Source organism: Sarcophilus harrisii, chromosome 6 (genome assembly GCF_902635505.1).
Source record: "Sarcophilus harrisii chromosome 6, mSarHar1.11, whole genome shotgun sequence".
Classification (NCBI taxonomy): domain Eukaryota; kingdom Metazoa; phylum Chordata; class Mammalia; order Dasyuromorphia; family Dasyuridae; genus Sarcophilus; species Sarcophilus harrisii.
Window position 1 is genome coordinate 169,697,136 of NC_045431.1, and position 13,636 is coordinate 169,710,771.

Below are 13,636 nucleotides of genomic sequence, written 5' to 3' on the forward strand. Positions count from 1 at the left end.
ATCCTAATTCCAGCAACAAGCTTTATCATTGTAATTACTATTCAGTTGTTTGCTGTTCTTTCCATTTATAATAACCAGAGTCCTGTTTTCCTGGTTCTGCTGATTTCACTTTGTATCAATCCTTATGAACCTTCTTAGCCTTCTCTGAATTCTTCAGTCATTGTTTCTGAAAATTCAGTAATATTCCACTTCTGCCACAACTTGTTTCACCATTCCTCAAATTGATGGGCATGTATTTTCATTCTAGTTCTTTGCTATTACAAAAAAGTGCTCCTATTAATATTTTGGTGTAAATAAGTCCTTTCTTTTTGTCATTAATTTCCTCAGAATATATGCCCAGCAATGAGATGTCTGTCGAAGAGTTTGGTCATTTTAGTCATTTTCTTAATATAATTTCAAAGAGGGGGGGTCCATTTTTAAACATTCCCAACACTGTAAAAAGTATGAAAATGTGTTATTCTTATTGTTAAGCATGATTGACCTGTCTATGACTCTTTAAAATTTATAAATCATCTGTTTTATTTCATTTGAGTCTCACAACAGACTTTTGAAGTATATACTTCAGGAAGTCTTTCCCCCATTTTATAAATGAAGAAACAGAGGTTCAGAGAAATTAACTGACTTATCCACAGTTCTACAGATAGTAAGTGTCAGAATAAGGATTTGAAGTCTAGTCTTTCTGATTTCAAGACTTTCTTGATCCCCCATCCAAAAGTAACTTCCTGTCATAAACATTTCTAGAGCCTTATTCATGCCTCTTCTAGGTACTTGCCCCAATTCTGTTTCATATTATTTGTAGGATCATGTCCTTTAGAGGCTGGAAATTGTCCAGTACTTTACCCTCATTTCTCTGGGACTTTCAGGCCCAGAGAGCTTAGCAGAATTGCCCAACCCCACACAGTCACTAAGAGATACTTGAACCCAGTTTTTCGCCTCCATATCAAGTGTTCTTTCTACTAGAATTCACCACTAATTCAACCCAACAAGATTAAGGGTTTACTACCTTCACTGTGCCAATTGCCCCTTATGAACGTTACCTAGTAGGGTCAGAACTCACTAAATGGAGAAGGGGTTCTGGAGGCAGTTATGTTCTTCCTCCATCCTTCAAACAGAAGAAAAATCACGTGTCAGGTATACAACAATGATGATTCTTTTCAAGATCTGGTTGGACAAGATGGCGACAGATCCTTTTTGCTCCATCTCCCATCTTGGTGCCTTTGCACTGGCTGTCCACAGAGCTTGGAATGCTTTCTTGGCTCACCCCCTCCTCTTAGAATCCCTGGTTTCCACCAAGTTTCAGCTCAGATCTCACTGTGTACAGAAGGCCCTTCCCAGTCTCTCTTGTGCCAGTACCTTCCGTCTAATTTATGAGTTATCTTGCAAGTAGCTACATATTTACATGATATTTCCCTCTACCCATATAAACTCATATGTGGTAATCACCTTATGAAATATAAAAAATATACCTTTGAAAATCACTATGAATGATCCTATCTAGTTCTTGAACTGCTTCTGGAGGCAAAGGGCAAATTGATTATATGATATATTATATAATTATATTGTCAACCTCTGATTATCAGAGTTTAGAGTCCCAGCTCCCAGAATCTGAATGTGCAATTAGTGATACTTTAGGAAGGGGAAGGGTCTTAAGGTGATTTACATGGTGATAGGGACCCTGGAATGATTTGGGGGACCCTGGCATTAAGGAACAGGAGGAGAATCTCTTTTATAGAGGCAAGAAGAATTATAGCAATAGTGATGATAGTAATAACTAGCATTTACATAATGCCTCAAGGTCTAAAAATCTCATTTGTTCATCACAATACCCCATGAGGTAGATACTATTATTATCCCCATTTTACAGATGAAACACTGAGATTGTGAGTTAAGTGATTTGTTCAGGGTAATGTAGCTAGTAAAAGACAGGATTTGAAGTTGGATTATTCTGACTCCAAATTCAGCATTCTGTTGCCTGAGGTTGCCCTCAGGATTTGATTGGTTCAAAGGATTGGAAGCGCAAAAAAAAAAAAAAAAAAAAAGGCATTTCATGAGAAATATGTGTTCCTAAAGTATAGTGGAATTCTCATTGCCCTGCGAAATGTCCTTCTGGACCCAACATTTTCATCTTGGCAAATGCAAAAAAACAGCGTCTGTTTTAGTAAATTGCATTTTAATCTTATTGTATGTATGTTTGTTTTTATTGAATTTTATGGTCCATGAGTGTTGTGGGCCAGGCCTGACTAGAGCCAATTCCAGAATACAATGATTCAGCCAAACAGTTAACAAGTATTTGTTAAGTACCTACCATGTGCCAGAAACTCTTCTAAGGAGTGGGAATACAAAGAATGACAAATGACAATCTCTACCCTCAAGGAGCTTATAATCTAACAGGAGAGACAAGTTAAACAACTATGTCTTGTTATTGTTGCATCTTTGTTCAGTTTTCTTGGCAAAGATATTGGATTGGTTTATCATTTCCTACTCTAGCTCATTTTCAGATGAGGAAACTGAGTTAACCAGGTTTAAGTAATTTGTCCAGGGTCACACAGCTAGTATGTGTCTGAAGTCAGATTTGAATTTAGGAAGATGAGTTTTCCTGACCAGGTCTGGAACTCTAATCTACTGCACCGCCTTGCTTCCCAAATAACTGTGAACAAGCAAGATATATATAGAGGATGAATTAGACATAATTAACCAAAGGCAAGTACCCTCATTAAGGGTTCTTCTGGAAGGTAGGGGTTTAGGTGACACTTGAGGAAGGCAGGAGATAGAGATGAAGAAAGAGAGGTCTAGGGTATAACAATGAAAATATGATTCAGGAAGGATTCAGCATGGATTTAGGTGGGCATGAAGAGGTCCTTGGTCCTTGGTAGCTAGATAGATATTGACAAGAGAGAACTTGAATTACTGCTATCCATGTTACTCCTTGAGGCAAGCAGGAAGGAATATAACAACCCCTCCAGCACTCTAAAAGATATGCTAGGAGAAATATAATGATGGATGAGATGTTTTCTCTGCTCTTTGGAAACTTTTAATCTGCTTTGGGGAAAGCTAGCTTGGAGGTTACTGTGATATAAGGAATGCTAGGTACTGACAGAGAAATGTAAGCCTAATATTGGAGAAGCTTAGAGAATGGAGGTGGGGAAAAACAAAGAGACAAGTGGAAGAAAGGAAAAGAAGGAAAAAAAGAAGGGAAGAAAGAGAAGGGAGGAAGGAGAGAAAGAGAGAGAGGAAAAAGGAAAGAAAAGGGAAAGAAGGAAGAAAGATTAAAGTGGTCATATGAGGTTGCTTGGAGAAAGTAAGCTTTGAGCTAGATCATGAAGAGTAATTAGGAATTTAGTATGGCAGAGAACTGAAGGAGTTTTCTTAATCTATATTTTCCTCCTAACAGGTGCTGTATTTGATGAAGATACTAGAAAAGTACTAGTTGTACAAGATCGAAATAAAGTAAGTGATTTCTTATTAATTCTGAATGTTCAGATTATTCTAGAGGAACAAAGACAATGTCTTCTATATTTATATTGCCTAATTTATCATTGTCCACAAATTACAGGACACTAATAAAGAGACATTTTGAAAAATCAATCAATAACTAATTAAATGCTTATCATGTGCAAAGCCTTGTTCTAAGTTCTAAGGAAAGGTTAGGCGAGGGGTGAAGACAAGTTTTTCCTTCAAGGAATTTACTTTCTAATGAGGGAAACAACATGTAAATAAATAAGGTCTATATATATAGTCCACACATGGCACTGATCTCCAACTTCCCCAGGTTCTATCCCCAAACTGGGACTTCCTGTTTCATCCCACCTGCATCTACATTGGCATGTCATGGTGGTGTTCCCAAAGTGATAGCTGCTTGGCTACTATTCAACTCTATCAAGGTCTTGAGAGTAGCTAAAGTACCACTGTACAGTACTCCTTTAGATCCTGAGTCCTAACAGCTACACTTCCCATATAAATAAAATCAGTCATGTTTATACCATTGACTCTTAAATAGGAAACATTTATGAAATGATAAGACAAAAGCAGGCATAACATTTACTCATTAGAACAAAAGAAGAGGAATAATCACAGAATAATAATCCATTATCCAATAAGAAGCCTGGGTCATATTCTTCCAAGAATCCATAGTGATCTGGGAAAGAAATGGGCACATACTTACAGAAATCTAGCAGGAAATTACATGAATAGGAAAAATGGTTCCCAGGAAGGACAATTTATCACTCTGGGTGGCAAAACTTTATGTCCTAGGTCTCTCTAGAAAATAATCTCTCCCAAACTTCATTGATTAGGCCAAACTACTTTCTGCTCCCCTTAGAATCCTCACATGTCTCCTGCTGGGAATAGCTTTTTCTCTGCTACTCTCAGGCTGCCGAAGCAGTGATAAGTTCTTTTAACACATTGCCACTACTGACAGGGTGCTGAGAAAGTGTGTTGGGCTCTTTCAGGATTTAAAGTTCCCTTTAATTGGAGAACTGTCAAACCACTCAATTTTTTTCAAGGACTCTGAAGAGATTTTCCTTCTTAATTTATAGTGGCCACATAACCTTTCCTCAGCAAGCTAGCTCTTCAAATAGCAAAGGATTCTCTTTTGTCCAATCAGCTCTCTGCAATGTCATAACTTTTCTCATAGCAAAAGATGTAATATCTCTCTTTCCTCCTGTTTCTCTCACTCACCAGAAAAGGCAGTATAAGATAGTAAGAATTCTTGAAAGATTTCCCCTTTCAGGCTATTGCTAGAAATGTTAAGTCTATATAGCTCTCTAAATAGCAGCATGATTCATCTCTCTTCCAATGAGCCCGTAAGCTTTCAGTAAAGCAATGCCACTAAACTGCATGAAAAATAATTGTGTAGGCTTGAAAATGAATAATTTAAGTAATGGATTGTTTGTTGCTACAATTCAGCTGTCAATTGTTGTAATGACCTGATCATATATGTCACATTTACTGATACTGATTTTCAGGCAAGACATCCATTTTTTCCTTCCCAAGAATCTGGATAGGAAGCAAACAGCATACTTATGTTTGTTTTTCTAAATGTAGCAAGTTCTGGGATGGCATCCCCCATGTAGCCTACATGGGTCTGACTGGACCTGTGCATGATCTTTAACAGTTGACTTTAGGACTGAACAAGTCCTTACATAATGAAAAAGATATCCTTAAGAGAATTAGAAAGTGGCTTTGATTGTTATCATCAGAGTGGTGACAACTCCACCAACTCTTATCCCATTCTTCCTGCTACTAGCTCATTTTTTCATGCTTATCCTGAGTACTAATATAATTCAGGGAGTATGTTTTGATAACTCCTCATGGCACATAGAAATGCAGGATCTTTTCTATTAATTAGTTCTTATTCTCTTTCCAGTTTATAAATAAGCCAAAGAAACCTCTTTTCCCTTGTTTTCCCTCTTCTCTCTCAAACCATTTGTTATCTCAAGCTGATATCATCAGTATTATTTGAATATACAATTTATTAACAGTGGGATAAAAATATATTTAAATATTTCAACATTGAGTTATGAGAAAGATAACAGCCCAACTAATTTCTAACATAAATTATAAACGAATCCCAACTTCTAGACAAACATTTGAACCATGAACTTCTTGCTCAACTCTCTGAGGATAGTAGTCAAAGTTAATCAGGTATTCTCTTCAGGCTATTTTCTCTACAATATAAGAGAGTTAAACTTAGTCCTCTTCAGAAAGAGGGCTGTATGACCCCCATCACTGTCTATAGATTGAGAAGGAAAAATTCAGTGCTTTCAAGATGATCTGAGGAGCTTGGCAGTTCTCCAATTTAAAAAGGAATTTTAGGGTTAGATTATCACTGAAAGAGCATAACATTTTCTCAGTACACTGGCAAGAGTAGCTACGTGCTGAAAGAATTCAGCATTCTATGAATTGCAGAGAAATAGTTATTCTCAGCAGATGATATGTGAGAAGTACAAGTTATCTCGGAGATAACTTAGATATTTAAACTCTAAGCAAAATTCTCTGAGTCTTTTCTTTATCTCCCAATTATGACATAATTCACTCCATCTGATCTATAATCTGTTTCTTTCCAAGATTTCCTTATAAAAGATACAGTAACAATATCCATTGTCTCTATAGGAGAGACTCTTAAAACTGGTATGATATAAAAATACAATTAATGGCCAAATACAGGTTTTAAGAAAAGAACTTTTTGAAAGCTTTATAGACTTTTACTGAATAACTTAACATTTATCTCATTGGATTGCCTATTTACAGGGAAAGATTTTAGGGTTTATTTTGGTTTTATTTCTACTGAAGTTCTAGGGTGCTCCATGGCGTGCATGTGACTTTGGGTTCTTGGTACTGCCAATAGAACAGAAGTTGTAGCACTTCTCACAAAGTTGGGAAGGCTGCAGGGACAAGCCTAGTGACAGATGATGTGTCTTTATTGAGGATCAGCCAAGCTAGTACAAAAAAGCTCAGCACTAAAAGGTTGGCCACAAGAGGATGGATTTTTTGGGCGCGGCCACCATCTATTGAACTCTGCTTTGGTTGAAGGAGTGCTCAGATGGAAAAAAACACTTTTTTTTGAATCACCAAAATACTGTCAATGGGCTTGTAAATTTTTTCATTCATGGGACATTTCTCAACATCGTCACTTGTTGTTCTAAGCCTTCTTGACTTCCTCATAATAAATACATCGTTACCATCATCTATTATGGTGGAAAGGCAGGATTATTTTCAAGTCATAGATGAGAGATTTAAGAGATATTCCTATATAGTTAGTAAAACTCTGGGGTCATAAGTCTGCTTATCTGGGATCTTGACAGTTCCACTGACAAAAAAAAGGATGCTGAAAGGGAGAAGATGAGTTTGGTTTGGTGTGCTGTTTGGGAGGACAGTAAGACATCCATATAGAAAAATCTAAATATATGTCTTCATTTATACAGAAGGCATTGTATGGCCTTGGAGACATTTCATCTGTAGCAAGGTTTTCATATTTGTAATATTAAGAATAACTACTAGGCTATGATTGACATAGGGAACTCCCAGAAAAGAAAACTCTATCACTTATAATCTTGGAGATCTATCTAAGGCACTAAGCCCTCCCTAATCTTAGTGCTTTCCCTTTAGGACTATCCCTAGTTTATCCAATGTATATCTTGTTCTCTACAAGTCCCAATTAAAATCTCATCTTCTACAGTAGCCTTTCCCAGACCTTAATCTGAGTGCTTCCTTTCTCAATTATTTCCATTCTGGATTCTGGATATAGTTTATTTGTATATATTTGTTTGTTTATTGTCTCCCCCATTGCCTCAGACACTAGCTGTGTGACTTTAGGTAAGTCACTTAACTGTTTGCCTCAGTTTACGCATCTCGAAAATGAACTGGAGAAGGATATGATGGACTCTTTGCCAAGAAAACTCCATGGTATGCTATAATCCACAGGGTCACAAAGAGTCAGACACAATTAAATGGCTGAATAGGTCTAAACAAACTGAGAAAATTCAGGCCCAGAGATGGGAATAAGTTCACAGTAATACATACTAACCAATGTGTCTCTCAGATGAATCTAGAATTTCTTAGAACTAAAAAAGATGTTTGGAACTGAGGACTCTTCTGACATCATCTTAGGAAATAAAGGAAAATCAAATACCTGGAGAGTTTTATTGTCTGAAATAATTCGGGAGGAGTGTGTGTGTGTGTGTGTGTGTGTGTGTGTGTGTTATTGGGAAAATATTAACTCATTCAGTTGTGAACATTTGAAATCTTAATATTTATTGTAAGAAATTCCACTGTACCCATTGACTGGGGTTAACTTTTTAAAGACCTTTTAGAAGGACCAAACACATCAAGTAACATTAAAATATTTTTATGATTTTATGATAATTTACTTTAATTTCTCCTATCTGTATAAATGTACTTTAAATACAAGTAATTATAAACAAGTTATTTTACTTTGAAATAAAAAGATTTCATCCTATCTTCTCATTTTTTTTGCCATATGTTTTATTTGGGGTTTTTTTCCCCTTCACTATATCATTATTGTAGCTCAGTCCTTTGAGATAGCTTCAGTTCTGGTTGTAGGGTTAACAAGTATTCTTAAGCCTTTTTGTAACATGGAATCCTTCCGTATACTGGTGAACATAATAGAGCCTTTTTTCAGGATAATGCTTTTAAACATAAAAAGTAAAAACATGAATAGTTTGTATATATACAAAGAAAACCAATTGTATTTAAGTACTTAGACATATACATATGTCTATACATATACACTTAGACATAAACAAATATTTGTGTGAATGTATACATACTTACATAGATACATATGTATATGTGTGCATATATGCTGTATTCATATTCATAGCCATATATACTTTTAGATAATCAGTGCCAAAAAGTCACAGCACAAATTAAACTATTAAATTTTTAGATAAAACTATACATACATATTAAAGTTTACATTAATAAACCCTACAGACTTATGCATTAAAATATATACATATCTATATATAAGCATATGTATTTTGTGTACACAAGTCCATGTGTTATGTACATGTTATGCTCACATGCAAATCCACATATATGTATTTTAAATATTTTTCAGTCATGTCTTTGTGACCCCATTTGGGCATTTCTTGGCAAAGATACTAGAGTGATTTCCTGTTTATTTCTTCAACTGATTTTATAAGTGAGGAAACTGAGACAAACATGATTAAATGTCTTGTCCAGAGTCACCTGGATGGTCTGTGAGACCACATTTGAACTCAGATCTTCATGATTCCAGTACTGCCCTCCATTAGGTATTTTAAGTATCTATTTATTTATAAATAATTTGTAAATAGTAAATACATGCACATTTATGTATATTTACATGTTGTATAAACTTGAGGGTTGGAAGTTAAGAACTCCAGTTTAATAACTAAGGATGTGTATATTTTTCTTTCCAGTATATAACTTATTTCTTAATAGACCCATCCATTTATTTAATTTGCCAAAGTATTCCAAAATAGTAACTGCCTCATTGTATGGTTAAAAGTATCCAATTATAACTTTATTATAGATAACAATTTGTGTTTTGTGTCTGAATATGTGGTGGACAAAATACAAGTTGCTGCCAAATGCACTGGCCTTGCCAGGACTGACATGGATTGTCAAGGTCCTAAAGAGACATTCATTTTAGACATTAGATACCAGGATTTGATTCCCAGATCCCTCCAAATGCTAATCGAATCGGCCTTAACCAAGGACTTCAGAGATGCAGTGGAATGAACTCCAGACTTATTTCCCTGAATACAAGATATATTAGGGGCAATCTCAGCCTTTCTGGGACAACCTATTCCAAGCCTCTCCAGGGAAAGTCTACAGAGTAATCACTTTTGCTTTCACTATAGCACAAGCAAGCAGAGCCAAGGTTTTGATCTTAAGTTCCAGTTATTCATCTGAAACTATTTATGTGGAATGTGGGCAAGATGGATTGGTCAAAAGGGAAAGGGTTAAGACTTGAAATATTATGGGTATCTAGAAACCCATAATATTTTATATATATACATACACATATTTATATTTTCACACAATATCTCAAAATTCATAGCATAGATTAAACTATTCATAAGTTTATTCAAAGTTCATAAAATATCATTTATGTGCACATATTTAAGTTAGCAATTACATTGTGGTTTAAGATTTATAAAATATTTTACAAATATAGAAATTTTTGGTTTTATATTCAGTCTTTTTTCTGTTTTTCTTTGGTTCATATTTATTGAGATTTATCAGTTTCATAATAAAAAAAGAAATTTATAAGAGTAGTCTCATGGAGTACTTTTACAAAATGACAAATTGAGTTGTTTTATCACGTGCATTTGCATATCTGTCTCATGATATAAAATATCTATACCAAATTCCTTGTTAAGATGGGGTGTAGTCTGCTTAGCTATGGGTATTTTGTTCTGTTTTAAAGAAAAATATAGACCTTTGAGGTTTAAAAATAGCCACTCTGCCTGGGAAATGACTTTGTCAAATGTCATTTCATTGGGGAGTTTAGCAGAGACAGCCCGCCCAGAGACAGACCACCTCACTGCCACAACTGGTTCCATTCTACCCAGACTCCAAGGGCAGATCAGCCCGCCAAGAATTTATGTCATTACACCTTTAGCAAAACATGGACATTCACATAAAATAAATCTGTGTCTAAATCATGTCATGAAAAAGTGACTCAAATTCTAAGGAAATTCCCCAGTGGCCAGAACAGTCCTGGCTCACTCTAGACCAAGATGGCTCAGTGTTGAGCTGGGTTTTTAGGCTCATAAAAGGGTTGTGTATATATTCAAATTTAGAGGTGGAAAGAAGCCCAGACGTCATATAACCCAGTTCCCTCATGTTGCAGATGAGGAAATTGAGGACCAGAGAAGTGAGTGACTGCCAAAGTCTCACAGAGATTGTGGCAAAACTAGGATTTGGACCCAAGTGGCCTCTCTTTAAATCTAGCAGGGTCTTCTTATCTTAGAAGATATATTAAAGTAACTGAGGCCATTGAGCCTAAGACACAGATGTAGACATGACAAATCCCCAGGGCTAAGGTACACTTGAATCCTTGAAAGGAACTTGCAAAACTGATGAAACATTACTTTTTGAATGGTCAAAGTATCGAAAGGGTTCTGTTCAACACATTTTCTGAACTTGTTCCCAATTCATTAAACTCTCTAGTCTTCTGTTTGGAAGGCCTTGATTGAATTGGATAGAAAGCTATATTCAAAGTCTGGAAAATCTGAGCTCTGAGTCTGGAAAGTCTGAGTTCAAATCCAGCCTCTGAGACTATATAATTTCAATTATTTTCTCATTTTCAATTCCATAACCTCTTGGGTACAAGTCTTCAGCTGCCAGTGCCAAATCTGGCTTTAGCTTCTAGGGGAAAAAAATTATCTGGTGGAGTTAAGGGAGAGGAGATACAGTGCAGAGCATAAACTATCCCCTGACCCTTTCCAAGAATCCCTAACATAACTAAAGTTAATTTGCTTTAAGAACTTCAGGGAATATTCCCAAAGAGTTGCAGGACCTCGGTTCAAATCCTGAAGGTCTCTGACACTACCTGTGTGCCTTTGGTGATATCACAGATCAACACTGTCAATGCTCCATTATATTTTATTTATTTTATCAAATGCTACCCAATTATATTTTAAATTGATTCTGACAATACTGTTTGACATTTTGGCTTTAACCCATTCACCTTATTTGATGCTAGAGGGAATTGCTTTTAAGATTGTTCCACTTTTGCTTCTGAATTGTTTTCAGAAATTATATTTTTAAGGAGAGATTCATCTGTTTAACTGAGGCAAGTTATAAGTGACCAGTTCATTGACTAACTGACCCATGTTCAAACCTACAATCTTTTGACACCAAAATAATTCAGTCAGGCAAGTACACTTACAAAGAACCTATTGTGTGCCAAGTGCTAGTCAAATCTGGTTATAAGACCAAGGTTAAGTTGAGCATTAATTAATAATGATTAGTGAAATAAACATCTTGAAAGAGATGACAGTGAACATCATGACTGTTTTCCAAACCAAAGCATTTCTTCCTATTTGATTCTGCACTGGGAAGAAGGCCTATGCAATTACTCAAATTATTTTACTTGAATCAAATTCAATCTTTTTTTGATTCCACTATAACATTTTCTTCTTTTACCCAAAAAAAGTGTAAGTCTCCAAATGCAAAGTATCTTAAGATAGACTGACAGAAAATTGCAATCAGCCTGCAATCAAATTGCATGAAATTTAAAAAAAATTGTTTTAAGGAATTGATTTTCCTGTCTCATTATAAAATTTCTCTTTTGGAAAATGGTTTGTGGTGAGACTTTCAGAAAAGGGAATTCTGTGGAAACTAGGCTCCTGGAACTCCCTTTTTCAGTGAAACCAGAAACCCAGTACTTTCTTAGTTTTACAGAGTCCATGTACTTTTGATATTGATATTAAGAAAACCCAATTTTAGAATTTTCTCTGGTGGCAGCAAAAGTGGCAGGCTGTGAGTCTTGGGAATTATAATGTCAGAGAGACAGCACTGGGAGAGAAGACATCTTGAGTTCAAGGCTAGTTATGGACTTCCTTCTGTGGCACCAAAAGTATTTTAACTAGATTGTGACTGTGTGGGGAGAGGGTGTGGGTGTGTGGGTGTGAGAGAGACAGAGAGACAGAGACAGACAGAAAAAGAGAGAGAGAGAGAGAGAGAGAGAGAGAGAGAGAGAGAGAGAGAGAAAGAGAGAGAGAGAGAGAGAAAGAGAAATGCTCTTTATGGCAGCTGAGATTGGAGCATCAGGCAGCATTAGGGAACTGTGATAGCCACAGTACAATTGAGAACAGAAAGAGAAAAATCCCTGAAAGCATTTTACAATGTTCTATCATAAAGTCAAAGTTGAATATTGTAGACTGAGGAGCCTCAAGGAGTCAGATCTCAGTTCTCTACAACAAAAACCTCCAGGTTGTCCAGATGAAATACTATGCAACTTAAATGAGTTCATTCTTTGAGATCTACAAGAGCATAGTAAAAGTTTTACTCCCTTCCTTTCCCTGATAGCTCTTGAAAAAAGGCATTTTATATATGATTAACTATTTCCTTAAGCAGTTTCTATTTCCTGGTTTTTGTCGCCTATAAACAGTGACCCAAATAAACAAACCGTGATCATAAGTGACTATGACTCACATCTCTTAATTAATTGCAGGCAAAGGGGAGTGCAAGGGAACATGCCAATAACAAGCTTCGTATGCACAGAAATATATAGGTCAGAGATTTAAATTTCTTCCAGAATGTTAGGATGTTTTGTCTCTAGCTGCGTCTAGACCAGTTAAGGTGACATTCGATGGTTTTTGATTTTATTACTAATTCTTACAGACTTCTAAATGGCAAATATAGATAAATACATGACTTAATACTATCCATTTGTAGACTACTGTAGTTAATGATAAGTCAGATTGAAGCGGCAAGGTCTGGTAAGCATGTCAGAGAAGTTTCTTATCTGTAATAAGAATCAGAATAAAGGCATTGACCAAGGGAAGATTATTACACTTCTGGGATTGCACATTAGGAAGAAAAAGATATGATCTGGAAAGAATCAGCCTTACCCACATTTCTCTCTGTGTGTGGGAGAGCAGGGGAAGAGTAAGGGAGAGAAAAGTTGAAGAGTGGAGGAGAGCAAGTGAGCAAGGGATTCTTCTCTTCCTACAAAGCTTTCCATTTTTCATCCTAAAACTTCCAAACCTTACCACATAGTGACACCTGCTGGTGGCACAAATAATTATATGTCTACATTTGAAAATTAGTCCCTAGTCTCAGCCCAAAAAGATTAGAAAGGCTGGTTTCTGCTCAATAAATTATAGAGAAGGGAAACAAGTGAACAAGCATTTATTTTTTGTTGTTTATTTTCCTCAATAGTATTTTGTTTTCTCAAATTCATATAGTTTTCAACATTTCATTTTTGTAAGATTTTTGTGTTCCCAATTTTTTTCTCCCTCCCTTCTTCTCTCTCCCCTCCCCAACTCAGGAAACAAGAAACAATCTAATATAGGTAATATATGTAAAATCCTTTTGAACATATTTCCATATTTGTCATGTTGTACAAAAAAAATTAGACCAGAAGAGAAAAAAAAAAAAAAAAAACATGAGAAAG

The 13,636-nt window shown here is 35.8% G+C and overlaps 1 protein-coding gene across 1 annotated transcript in view; it reads left to right on the forward strand.

Annotated features, from left to right (window-relative positions):
- NUDT6 (nudix hydrolase 6) overlaps nucleotides 1-13,636 on the forward strand; it is a 44,420-nt gene that overhangs the window by 17,430 nt on the left and 13,354 nt on the right. The window contains 1 exon segment of the mRNA XM_031941364.1: nucleotides 3,392-3,447. Within this exon segment, the coding sequence (XP_031797224.1) occupies nucleotides 3,392-3,447 (56 nt within the window).